Raw genomic sequence first — 12,158 nt, forward strand, 5'->3', positions numbered from 1 at the left:
CTATTGGAACACCCCAACATTGACCTTTTGAGAGGTACCAACAATGACCATCCACCGTGCCAGCTGAGAACACAAGACAAACTAGCCTCTGGATATATTCTGAGAGCTTCTGAAACACCACAAACTGACCAACGACAACACACTGTCAACTCCGGACACCAAGCTACTCCCAAGTCACCGGTGCGGTTCAGGTCCACTAGAAACTGAAGCGTCTGTCTGTTCTTCTGTATCGCCTGGGCTTCGTCCGGTACCCGCGGAAGGAAAGGATCATGGGAGCTTGGAGGAGCTGGAGCGGGACGTGGAAACATCGGGAGATAAGAGACACTCGATGAGGTGGACTTGTCAGCCATGTCCTGGTTCACCTTAAAGCTGCAGGTTAACAGTCGTAGTGGAACTGAAGCCACTGTTGAAGCATCACTACACACGGCCTGTTTTCCTATTGGATTTAGATTCAATTTAGATAAAGAGTCAGAAGGCCAAAGACGATTTATGTGTTTTCAAGTCAAATGTTACTTGTCACATACACTGTTTCCAGCCGGTTTAAAAGGTGCAGTGACATGCTGACGTGCTATCTCCCTCAACAATGCAGAACAACGTGCTATCTCCCTCAACAATGCAGAACAACGTGCTATCTCCCTCAACAATGCAACAATGCACAACGTGCTATCTCCCTCAACAATGCAGAACAACGTGCTATCTCCCTCAACAATGCAGAACAACGTGCTATCTCCCTCAACAATGCAGAACAACGTGCTATCTCCCTCAACAATGCAGAACAACGTGCTATCTCCCTCAACAATGCAGAACAACGTGCTATCTCCCTCAACCATGCAGAACAACGTGCTATCTCCCTCAACAATGCAGAACAACGTGCTATCTCCCTCAACAATGCAGAACAACGTGCTATCTCCCTCAACAATGCAGAACAACATGCTATCTCCTCAACAACAATGCAGAACAGTTGTTGTTTTTGTCTGGTTCTGTCTGTTTTTCACTGGATCTTATGCAGTGCGCAAAGTCACTTCACATTCTTAATGATTCTCTATTCACTCCAACATGGAGCACTTTAAAATCCATTTGGAATCCATAAGCAACTCTTTAAAATCTGTTTGGAATCCATAAGCAACTCTTTAAAATCCATTTGGAATCCATAAGCAACTCTTTAAAATCTTTCTGGATACTGACAGTTTATCCCAGTAAAGTGATCACTTCATTGTAGGGACGTACTGGCCTTATTTATGAACTCAAACCTTTCCCCAACGATGAACCAGAGCCAGACACCCATCGTGACCTCCATCTCCCCCCAGCATGGTTCTGGGGGCTCGGGCGGGGTCTCTGGAGGGGGTAGCCCCGGGGGTGGAGGTTTGTGGGTGACCTCTCTCCTCGGCGCTACCCTCCTAATCATGCTCGCCATGGGGGTGGCGGGCAACATCTACACCCTCTTCGTCATGCGTTCCGCGGCTCTCCGCCGATCCGGCTCTATGTACGTCTATATACTCAACCTTGCCCTCGCCGACCTCCTCTACCTCTCTACGATCCCATTCGTCATCTGCACCTACTTTGCTCACGATTGGTTGTTCGGCGAGGCCGGTTGCCGGGTCCTCCTGAGTCTCGATCTCCTCACCATGCACGCCAGCGTCTTCGTCCTGGTCGCCATGTCGTTGGAGCGCTACCGGGCCGTGGCGAAGCCGTTTGACGCCCGGCGATCCAGCACGCGGGGACGGAAGGTAGTGGCGGCCGTCATCTGGTTCGCGGCGTTTGTCCTGACACTACCCATGATGATTATGATACGGCTGAGGGAAGGGAAGTCGAACGCGGCCGGGACCGTCAAGCGGATCTGTTACCCGACGTGGACCCAAGAGGCCTTCAAGGCCTACCTCACCGTCCTGTTCCTGACCAGCGTCCTCGTACCCGGTTTAGTCATTGTTGCTCTCTACGCTGGCCTAGCACGTCGCTATTGGACTGCTCAGGCTAGCTTGGGAGGAAGCAGCCGTTCAGCGAGAAGACGAGGCTTAAAACAAAAGGTAGTAACAATGATTTTTTGTATCATTGTAGCGTACTGGGTGTGTTTCCTGCCTTTCTGGGGGTGGCAGTTGGCACAGTTATTTTCCCCACTGTCCCTCAGGGCTCTGTCTCCTACCACTCACAGTTACATGAATTTCTTTGTAACGTGTCTGACCTATGGGAATAGCTGTATTAACCCTTTGTTGTACACCCTCCTGACCCGGAACTATAAGGACTATCTGGCTCAGAAGGGTCAGAGCACAGGGTCAAGTAGGGGAGACCCGGCAGCCAGAGCACCCCTACAGGAAATATAATGAGAGTAGAGGTGACCTGGGGTCAGCAGCCGGAGCACCCCTACAGGATCTATAATCAGAGTAGAGGTGACCTGGGGTCAGCTGCTGAAGAACCCCTACAGGAAATATAGGAGAAGAGTGGGGAAGTATTTTGACGTGACACAAGTAGGAACTATTATACTTGACTTAAATCCTTTTTTTCCTGGGGAGGATAGGTCATCCATGCAGGAACTATGAAAGGGGGGAGTTATTCTGACAAGAGCACTATTCCCAAAGCATTTCTGATACAGCATTTTTATCTTTTCACTCTGAGGAGTACCTTGGATTTGGTGAAAACATGAGGACATTTCATTATAGCTGTTGGGGCAAGAGCAGCCTCCAAAACAAACGTTTTTTGAGTAGTTAGTGCAGCATAAACTTGACCTAACAACATGGCTTACTCTAAACTCAGTAGTTTTTGTATTTTTACATCATCTGAATATTATTGGTATATAGTTATACAGGTGTTGGATCTTAATTTGTGCCAGTTTGCTACAGCAGGAAAATAATCCAGCAGCAACAGGAAAAGTGAATTATTATGTGGATTATAATTAATGGACGTTTTCTGTAGGGATTGATCGTTTTTTCGTAAGGGAAAATCAAGTCTGAAATGTCAAAGTGGAAATGACAAATTTAAGAAACATTTTTATAACTCAAAGCCTTGTTAAACCTCAAACCTCTAATTGTTTAATTTAACACATTACAGGGAAATTGTCCTGCAACAGAGTGATCAGATTAAGATCCTACATCTGCAGCAATAGCTGTTTGACATATATTTTGCCAGGGGATTCCAGTTTGCATTCATCATGTCGGCTGCTGTATTTCTTGTCACATATTGACATGTCATGTAATCAGTCACTGTGTATTTCTTGTCACATATTGACATGTCATGTAATCAGTCACTGTGTATTTCTTGTCACATATTGACATGTCATGTAATCAGTCACTAAGTATTTTGTTTCTTACTTCAACGTTGTTGTCATATTGCCAAAAATGTGTCAAGCTCATGTTCTTGGTTGGTTTTTCTCATCTTGTATTCTTTTATTACATGATTGTTCTAATAAAGTTTTGACAGATTGATTTAGAGGTAAAATGACTACGCCCTCTGCTGGCAATAGAGTTAACTTTCACATACAGTGTAATGTGTGGCAATCATGCCATCACATTTATCAGCAATTGTAAGAATGCACTGTGTGTCCTGTTGGTGGCTAGTTTCCTCACTCTATGTGTCTATGATGGACCCCACTGACCCACACACACACACACACATACACACACACACACACACACACACACACACACACACCTACCCCTACCTCCGCCCCTCCAACACACACACACATTCCCTATCCCCCAACACACACCTACCCCTAATCCCCACACACACACACACATACCTACCTCTACCTCCCCACACCCACACCTACCCCTACACCCCCACTCCTACCCCCCACACCTACCCCTACCTTCCCCCCCACACACACACACACCTACCCCTACACCCCCACTCCTACCCCCACACCTACCCCTACCTTCCCCACACACACACTCTCCAGACCGCGGCCTCTCACCAGGGAATGTGGTCCCACCATGCAACATTCCAAAGCCTTGAGGCAGGTCTCTTCGTGTTGTCCTGTAAATTGTCTCTCAGGAATGTCTAGCGTTATTCATCCTGCCAAAATAGACTAACAGGACCTACAGAACCACAACACAGACTGTACAGCGTGGATACAGATTATATGAGCCATTTGGTCTGAATAACTTGAGTTGATTGATGTTAATACTAACAGGACCTACAGAACCACAACACAGACTGGACTGCTTGGATACAGATTACAGTTGAAGTCGGATGTTTACATACACTTAGGTTGGAGTCATTAAAACTCGTTTTTCAACCACTCCACAAATTTCTTGTTGAACTATAGTTTTGGCAAGTCAGTTAGGACATCTACTTTGTGCATAACACAAATAATTTTTCAAAAAATTGCTTACAGACAGATTATTTCACGTATAATTCACTGTATCACAATTCCAGTAGGTCAGAAGTTTACATACACTAAGTTCACTGTGTCTTTAAACAGTTTGGAAAATTCCAGAAAATTATGTCATGGCTTTAGAAGCTTCTGATAGGCTAATTGACATCATTTGAGTCAATTGGAGGTGTACCTGTGGATGTTTTTCAAGTCCTACCTTCAAACTCAGTGCCTCTTTGCTTGACGTCATTGGAAAATCAAAAGAAATCAGACAAGACCTCAGAAAATAAATGTAGACCTCCACAAGTCTGTTTCATCCTTGGTAGAAATTTCCAAAGCTATTTCCAAACTGAAAGTACCACATTCATCTGTACAAACAAGTATAAACACCATGGGAGCATGCAGCCGTCATACCGCTCAGGAAAGAGACGCGTTCTGGCTCCTAGAGATTATTAACGTACTTTGGTGTGAAAAGTGTAAATCAATCCCAGAACAACAGCAAAGGAACTTGTGAAGATGCTGGAGGAAACAGGTACAAAAGTTTCTATATCCACAGTAAAACGAGTCCTATATGGACATAACCTGAAAGGCTCAGCAAGGAAGAAGCCACAAAACAGCCATGGGGACAAAGATCGTATTTTTTTGAGAAATGTCCTCTGGTCTGATGAAACAAAAATAGAACTGTTTGGATGAAAAAGGGGGAGGCTTGCAAGCTGAAGAACACCATCCCAACCGTGAAGCACGGAGGTGGCAGCATCATGTTGTGGGGGTGCTTTGCTGCAGGAGGGACTGGTGCACTTCACAAAATAAATGGCATCATGAGGCAGAATAATTATGTGGATATATTGAAGCAACATCTCAAGACCTCAGTCAGGAAGTTAAAGCTTGGTCGCAAATGGGTCTTCCAAATGGACAATGACCCCAAGCATACTTACAAAGTTGTGGCAAAACTGCTTAAGGAGAACAAAGTCAAGGTATTGGAGTGGCCATCACAAAGCCCTGACCTCCATCCTATAGAACATTTGTGGGCAGAACTGAAAAGGCGTGTGGGAGCAAGGAGGCCTACAAATCTGACTCAGTCACAGCAGCTCTGCCTGGAGAAATGGCCCAAAATGTACCCAGCTTATTGTGGAAAGCTTGTGGAAGGCGACCTGAAACGTTTGACCCAAGTTTTAAACAATTTAAAGGTAGTGCTACCAAATACTAATATAGTGCATGTAAACTTCTGACCCACTGGGAATGTGATGAAAGCTGAAATAAATCACTCTACTATTATTCTGACATTTCACATTCTTTAAATAAAGTGGTGATCCTAACTGACCTAAGACAGAATTTTTACTAGGATTAAATGTCAGGAATTGTGAAAAATGGAGTTTAAATGTATTTGGCAAAGGTGTATGTAAACGTCTGACTTCAACTGTATACGAACCATTTGGTCTGAATAACTTGAGTTGATTGATATTAATTGTCCTTCAACTGACAGTTCGTTACTTAATTACTTTAACTGAAAGTTAGTTACTTGAGTCCAGTTTGTCAATCAATATCTAATCAAAAGCTGGTCCTCTGTTAACTGAATTATATTTGTCCTACTGCACATAATTGTCCTATACACATGTGTGAAATGTATATGTGTTTTTTTCCCCAACTCCCCTGAGACACTCAGAGAGACACCTATCAGAGATGGAGGTCACAGCCAATGATCACCCTGGAGCAACTAGGGTTAAGTGCCTTGCTCACGGCCACATGAACAGATGTTTCACCTTGTCGGCTCTGGGATTAGAACTAGTAACGTTTTGGTTACGGGACCTACGCCCTAACCACTAGGCTGCCAGCCATCCTTGATAGCTTGTTGCTCAGCCTTAGTCATGACTCAGCATAGATTAACATCTTTCGCAAAGAGAGTTAGGATTGAATTGGTATCAACCACTACTACTACTAAAAAGCTACTAAAATTTCTAGAAGGCCAAGTGTGAGTTCAGTCCACTGATGTTCCAGTTCACCCAGGAGACAGACAGACAGGAGGCAGGCAGGCAAACAGGCAGTAGGCAGACAGACAGACAGGGAGGCAGGCAGACAGACAGACAGACAGACAGGCAGGAGGCAGACAGACAGATAGACAGGAGGCAGGCAGACAGACAGATAGACAGGAGGCAGGCAGACAGACATTCAGGAGGCAGGCAAACAGACAGACAGGCAGGAGGTAGACAGACTAACAGGCAGACAGGCAGGACAGTGGCAATAGACTGTATAAGTGAGTACACTGACCTAGTGAGTTCACAGTCAATTATTTTATGGTGGGAGACCATGGTTAACACCCAGGCTACACTAGTGTGTGTGTGTGCAGAAGAGGATTAAACACTCAGGCTACAGTCTAATAAACAGTAATGTGTCTCGCTCTGATGATGTCATGACTGACCGCTGTACGAGTATGGGGGGTTGAGAGAGAGAGAGGGAAAGAGAAAAAGAGAATACACTAAATCAAATCGAAGTTTATTGGTTGCGTACAGATTTGAATACTAGTGAATAAGGAAATAAAGATTCGGACTCTCGTTAAGGACACATCAAAAGTATTCAAAGATTATACAAAGGCCACATAAAGATATTGAAAACATTGTTTGCTTTCACGGAGGTTTTATTAACACATCTGGAATGGTCTCTCCACAGGTTTCTGGTAGAAGTGTGTTTGACAGTGGCGCCACCTAGTGGGTTTTCCTCTCACTACACCGTACACAATAAGAGCTCAGAGTTGGTATAAATAATTTCACAGGTATTGTTTCAAAGGATTTAGACAACTGTCAGAGGTTAAAGGTCAACCTCTATTTGATTTTTAAGCTGATGACCTTGACATCTCCGTCAACCATGATGTGTTTGTACTTGCAGTCGCCAAGGCGATTGGGGAAGTCCATCATGTGACCGTCTGGCAGCTTGATGTAGAACTGCTCATTGGTGAAGTTGAGGACCAGCTGGACGGAGGGATGAGAGAGAGAGAGAGAGAGAGAGAGAGAGAGAGAGAGAGAGAGAGAGAAAGAGAGAGAGAGAGAGAGAAATGTTTAGAATCTCATTTACCAGCCATGTGTCTTGTAGTCTGCAGTCTGTAGCAATCAGGCATGGGAGGCTAGAATCTTTATAATGATCCACTGCTTCATTTCTGTAGACTTTATTTGAATGGCTCCTGGTTAATGACTTATTTGTAATGATTCAATTCAACAGTTAGGCAGGCTTACACTGGCTTCCTAGTGAGACAAATCTATGAGCCATTGAGATGACTAAACTATAAAACCTGTATCTCCTCTATCAGATGTACTTATACAATAGATGCAGTTATAATCACCAGTGTAGACTAACTGTGGACTCTATAACTGTTACATATTATATTTGCAGTTAGAGTCAACAGACTGTGTGACCAGACTGACCTATGACCAAATGTTAGACTGGTGATTATTACCTTATCACACACACACACACACACACACACACACACACACACACACACACACACACACACACACACACACACACACACACACACACCTTGAACTGCTCTCCATCCTGGAAGGGGAAGTGACCTTCCTTGAGTTCGTCTCCCCAGCTTCCTCCAGACAGAGAGTTACACACGATGTGTCCGTGGTTGAAACGAGGGTTGAAGTGGAGGGCGTAGTTGTCACTGTCGTGGCCGATGTTGATGGTGAAACTATGGGGGGGGGGGTATATTTAGAGAGAGTGAGAGAAAGAGAGGGAGAGATGGAGGAGGGGGGAGATCAAATAAAATGAAACAGGAAATGAGGTATGATAATTCAGTCCAAAAAAAGTAACACAATAAGTTCTCCATGAGCGTGGTTTGTTTTTGCTTAGCCAAATTGAATTGAAACCATGTCAATAACCATGACAACCTTTTGGTATGTATATTGTGGGCTGCAAAGGCCCCCAATGTGACATCCGGGGCTACAAACACCGAAACCAGTAGTTGAAACCAGTAGTTGAAACCAGTAGTTGAAACCAATAGTTGAAACCAATAGTTGAAACCAGTAGTTGAAACCAATAGTTGAAACCAATAGTTGAAACCAGTAGTTGAAACCAGTAGTTGAAACCAGTAGTTGAAACCAATAGTTGAAACCAATAGTTGAAACCAATAGTTGAAACCAATAGTTGAAACCAGTATTTGAAACCAATAGTTGAAGCCAATAGATGAAACCAATAGTTGAAACCAATAGTTGAAACCAGTAGTTGAAACCAATAGTTGAAACCAGTAGTTGAAACCAATAGTTGAAACCAATAGTTGAAACCAATAATTGAAACCAATAGTTGAAACCAATAGTGACTTGTATGTGCACTGTTTGCAGTGTTTCCCATATACACTTGGTGGGCTGCGAAATACCCGAAAAGTACAATCAGGGCTACAAGCACCAAAACATTTAATTGAAACCAAGAGTGTCAGGGTTCTGCTAAATCTTGGGAGTGAGAAGTGAGTGAGGCACTAGGAGTGTCTCTAGGACTAATGCTAGGGAAACACTGTGTTAGGTTTGGGTTGAAAGGTGAAGTGTCAGGATCTTACTTAGAGGCTCCAGACTTGGTTTTCCCTGTGAATGTCATCTCCTGACCCTGCTTGAAGGACATGTTTTCCACACGGAACGTCTAGGAAGGAGAAATTAGACAACTAAGGGGTTAACAAATGGGATAAATGCACAGTAATAAGCGTCTTACTGCACTGAGCTCATAGAAAACAGTTACCTTGTGAAATGAACAGTACAAATAGCAGAGACTAAGAGTAAATGAGAAGTGGGGAAAATAAATCTCATTGGTCTGCAGAGTTTGGTTCCCATAACAGGGATAATGTTCATCTAGGCCCAGTTGATATGACGATGGAGTTGACATGACGATGGAGTTGACATGACGATGGCGCAATGAACCTTTAGTTGATCATCCTTAAGTGTCAATGACATCAGTATGAACGTTGTATGACCTTTGTGTTTTTGAAAACGTTGTTATCCATAACTGGCATGTACTACTGCATAAACATTACAGCTCAGGAGGCTGCTGAGGGGAGGACATCTCATAATTACGGCTGGAATGGAGTGAATGGAAAAGTATCAAACAGGTGGAAAACCATAATGAGTTCCATACCACTCCATTCATTCAGTTCCAGTCATTACTATGAGCCCGTCCTCCCCAATTAAGATGCCACCAGCCACCTGTGTTTTCCAGATTCGTATCAGCATGTCTATGGTGCACATGGAACCACGGTAACAGAACCTATGGTCAGGTTATCTTGTTCAGTGTTAATGATCAACCTTATTGGGGTAGTGAGTGAAACACCCATGGGTAATAAAACCATATCCGGGTCCCAGATCTGTTTGTACTAGACGACTCCTACGGTCATTGTCACGCCATGTTTGCACAATCATATCTGGGATCAGTCATAAAATACCGAACACAGGGTCATAAAAGCAGCAAAACAGGACCTAAACGTTGTTTGAATGCTGTTTGACCGTTGAGATGGTCAGGAAGTGGTCACAAGGAGACAGTAAAGTCATAAATGGTTTACAACACTGAGACTAAAAAAAATAGAGGATGAAACTGGTGATTCAAAGACGAGCTGTCTGTACTACAATCTGTGGTGTGTGTGTGTGTGTGTGTGTGTGTGTGTGTGACACTGCATCGTCAATGATGCTATTGAGATTGACATAATACCTCCCTTCAAACAATCATTGGTTGGATGTAATAAATGGAAGTCATTGTGTCCCTCTGTATCAGTGGGTCAATGTCCCTGGTATCACATGGTAATAGTCACGTAGAAGATATGGTAGTTAGACCCTATACCTGGGCCGCACCTTGGAACACTGCATCACCTGTCTCTATATCTCAGATCAATAATGACGTTAATCATCAAACAGGTGGAGTCTCCAGTCAATTCTCAAAAACTCCGTAATTCGTTGGGGATAGAATCCATTGACGTTGTACATTTCTTGTGGTTCAAAGCAACAAAGTTAGACACATTTATATTGTGACACAGAATATTTCTAGACTGCTGAACTATTGGGTATCCTACGGTCTACAACCCTAATCTAGCTCACCTGATTCTAATAATGAGCTGGTTTATAAGCTGAATCAGGTTAGTTACAACTGGGATTGGAGTGAAAACCTACAGGAGGGTAGCTCTCCAGGAACAGAGTTGGAGTGAACCTACAGGAGGGTAGCTCTCCAGGAACTGAGTTGGAGTAGAAACCTGCAGGAGGGTAGCTCTCCAGGAACAGCGTTGGAGTAGAAACCTACAGGAGGGTAGCTCTCCAGGAACAGGGTTGGAGTGAAAACGTACAGGAGGGTAGCTCTCCAGGAACAGAGTTGGAGTGAAAACCTACAGGAGGGTAGCTCTCCAGGAACAGAGTTGGAGTGAAAACCTACAGGAGGGTAGCTCTCCAGGAACTGAGTTGGAGTAGAAACCTACAGGAGGGTAGCTCTCCAGGAACAGCGTTGGAGTAGAAACCTACAGGAGGGTAGCTCTCCAGGAACAGGGTTGGAGTGAAAACGTACAGGAGGGTAGCTCTCCAGGAACAGGGTTGGAGTTAAAACCTACAGGAGGGTAGCTCTCCAGGAACAGGGTTGGAGTGAAAACCTACAGGAGGGTAGCTCTCCAGGAACAGGGTTGGAGTGAAAACCTACAGGAGGGTAGCTCTCCAGGAACAGGGTTGGAGTTAAAACCTACAGGAGGGTAGCTCTCCAGGAACAGGGTTGGAGTGAAAACCTACAGGAGGGTAGCTCTCCAGGAATAGGGTTGGAGTGAAAACCTACTGGAGGGTAGCTCTCCAGGAACAGGGTTGGAGTGAAAACCTACAGGAGGGTAGCTCTCCAGGAACAGGGTTGGAGTGAAAACCTACAGGAGGGTAGCTCTCCAGGAACAGGGTTGGAGTAGAAACCTACAGGAGGGTAGCTCTCCAGGAACAGGGTTGGAGTAGAAACCTACAGGAGGGTAGCTCTCCAGGAACAGGGTTGGAGTAGAAACCTACAGGAGGGTAGCTCTCCAGGAACAGGGTTGGAGAGCCCTGATCTAAAGGCTGTAGAATATACAGGTGTCATCCTCTTACTTTTTACAACCCTGAATCCAACTAATCTCCAGACTCACCACTCACAGTAATTCAATGTACATCAAGATAAGGAACACTATTGCAAAAGACCACAAAGAACCACATATGGATTTTATGGACTGCCCCTGTAGTAGAATAAATCATATCAGCAATGAAAGTCATTTAATCACAGACTCATATTAAATTCCTGTTGTCCCAAGGTTATGTGTACTGTGATAATAATAATCATGATAACACAGTATCAAAGCAAAACATACATTTCAGGAGCTGCACACACACTTTACCAGCTAACTAACTCCCTGTCCCTCTACCTTGTATTGATTTGCCTTTGAAAGGGAGGTGTTTAAACAATGTATCTGATATGCTGTAGTGTGTAGATAGTTTGAAAGCAGAGAAAGTTGATAAAAGAATAGTTCTGAATGAATTACAGTCATACATACCATCTTGGCGGACTTCTCAATGAAATCTGAGCAGAAAAAGCCTGAAAAGTGACAAAGTTTTCATTTTACAGTCTGGTATTGTATAAAGGGCAGGGTTTAGAATTTTGTACTAGCCAATAAGAGAAGGAGTTGTAAAAGTGGTGACCAATCAGGGCCAATAATATCACCAGCCTACATTTCCAACCACGCAATAGAAGGAAGCCATTTGGGACATATTTCTCAACAGGGGGGCATGCTCTATCTATTTGATTTTTCATTCTTTCTCGTTTCATTCTTCTCCCTTTCAGACTGTAGTAGGGTGTTTCTGAGTCTTACACAACAAAACTGGAC

General features: G+C 44.0%; 2 protein-coding genes across 2 annotated transcripts; one reads left to right on the top strand and one right to left on the bottom strand.

Annotated features, from left to right (window-relative positions):
• The first annotated feature begins 689 nt into the window (after window positions 1-689).
• LOC115118882 (urotensin-2 receptor-like) lies at window positions 690-3,419 on the top strand. Its single transcript, XM_029647612.2, has one exon. It carries the CDS (start codon window positions 1,239-1,241, stop codon window positions 2,316-2,318), a length of 1,080 nt encoding a protein of 359 aa, XP_029503472.2. The 5' UTR covers window positions 690-1,238; the 3' UTR covers window positions 2,319-3,419.
• Window positions 3,420-6,778: 3,359 nt separating this feature from the next.
• Window positions 6,779-11,910, bottom strand: LOC135560143 (galectin-2-like). Its single transcript, XM_065001307.1, has 4 exons — window positions 11,829-11,910; window positions 8,862-8,941; window positions 7,841-8,000; window positions 6,779-7,272 (listed from the first exon to the last, which is right to left on the bottom strand). The coding sequence occupies exons 1-4, from the start codon at window positions 11,829-11,831 to the stop codon at window positions 7,126-7,128; spliced, it is 390 nt and encodes a 129-aa protein (XP_064857379.1). The 5' UTR covers window positions 11,832-11,910; the 3' UTR covers window positions 6,779-7,125.
• Between the last annotated feature and the right edge of the window lie 248 nt (window positions 11,911-12,158).

The sequence above is a fragment of the Oncorhynchus nerka genome, linkage group LG15 (genome assembly GCF_034236695.1).
Source record: "Oncorhynchus nerka isolate Pitt River linkage group LG15, Oner_Uvic_2.0, whole genome shotgun sequence".
In the NCBI taxonomy this organism is placed as follows: Eukaryota; Metazoa; Chordata; class Actinopteri; order Salmoniformes; family Salmonidae; genus Oncorhynchus; species Oncorhynchus nerka.

Excerpts from the sequence above, each read along its gene's own strand:
- LOC115118882 (XM_029647612.2), top strand. The coding sequence starts at position 1,239 with ATGAACTCAAACCTTTCCCCAACGATGAACCAGAGCCAGACACCCATC.
- LOC135560143 (XM_065001307.1), bottom strand. Across the intron at positions 8,001-8,861 it reads ACCAAGTCTGGAGCCTCTAA|TTTCACCATCAACATCGGCC; the intron begins GTAAGATCCTGA and ends CCCCCCCCATAG. Across the intron at positions 7,273-7,840 it reads AGGATGGAGAGCAGTTCAAG|CTGGTCCTCAACTTCACCAA; the intron begins GTGTGTGTGTGT and ends CCCTCCGTCCAG.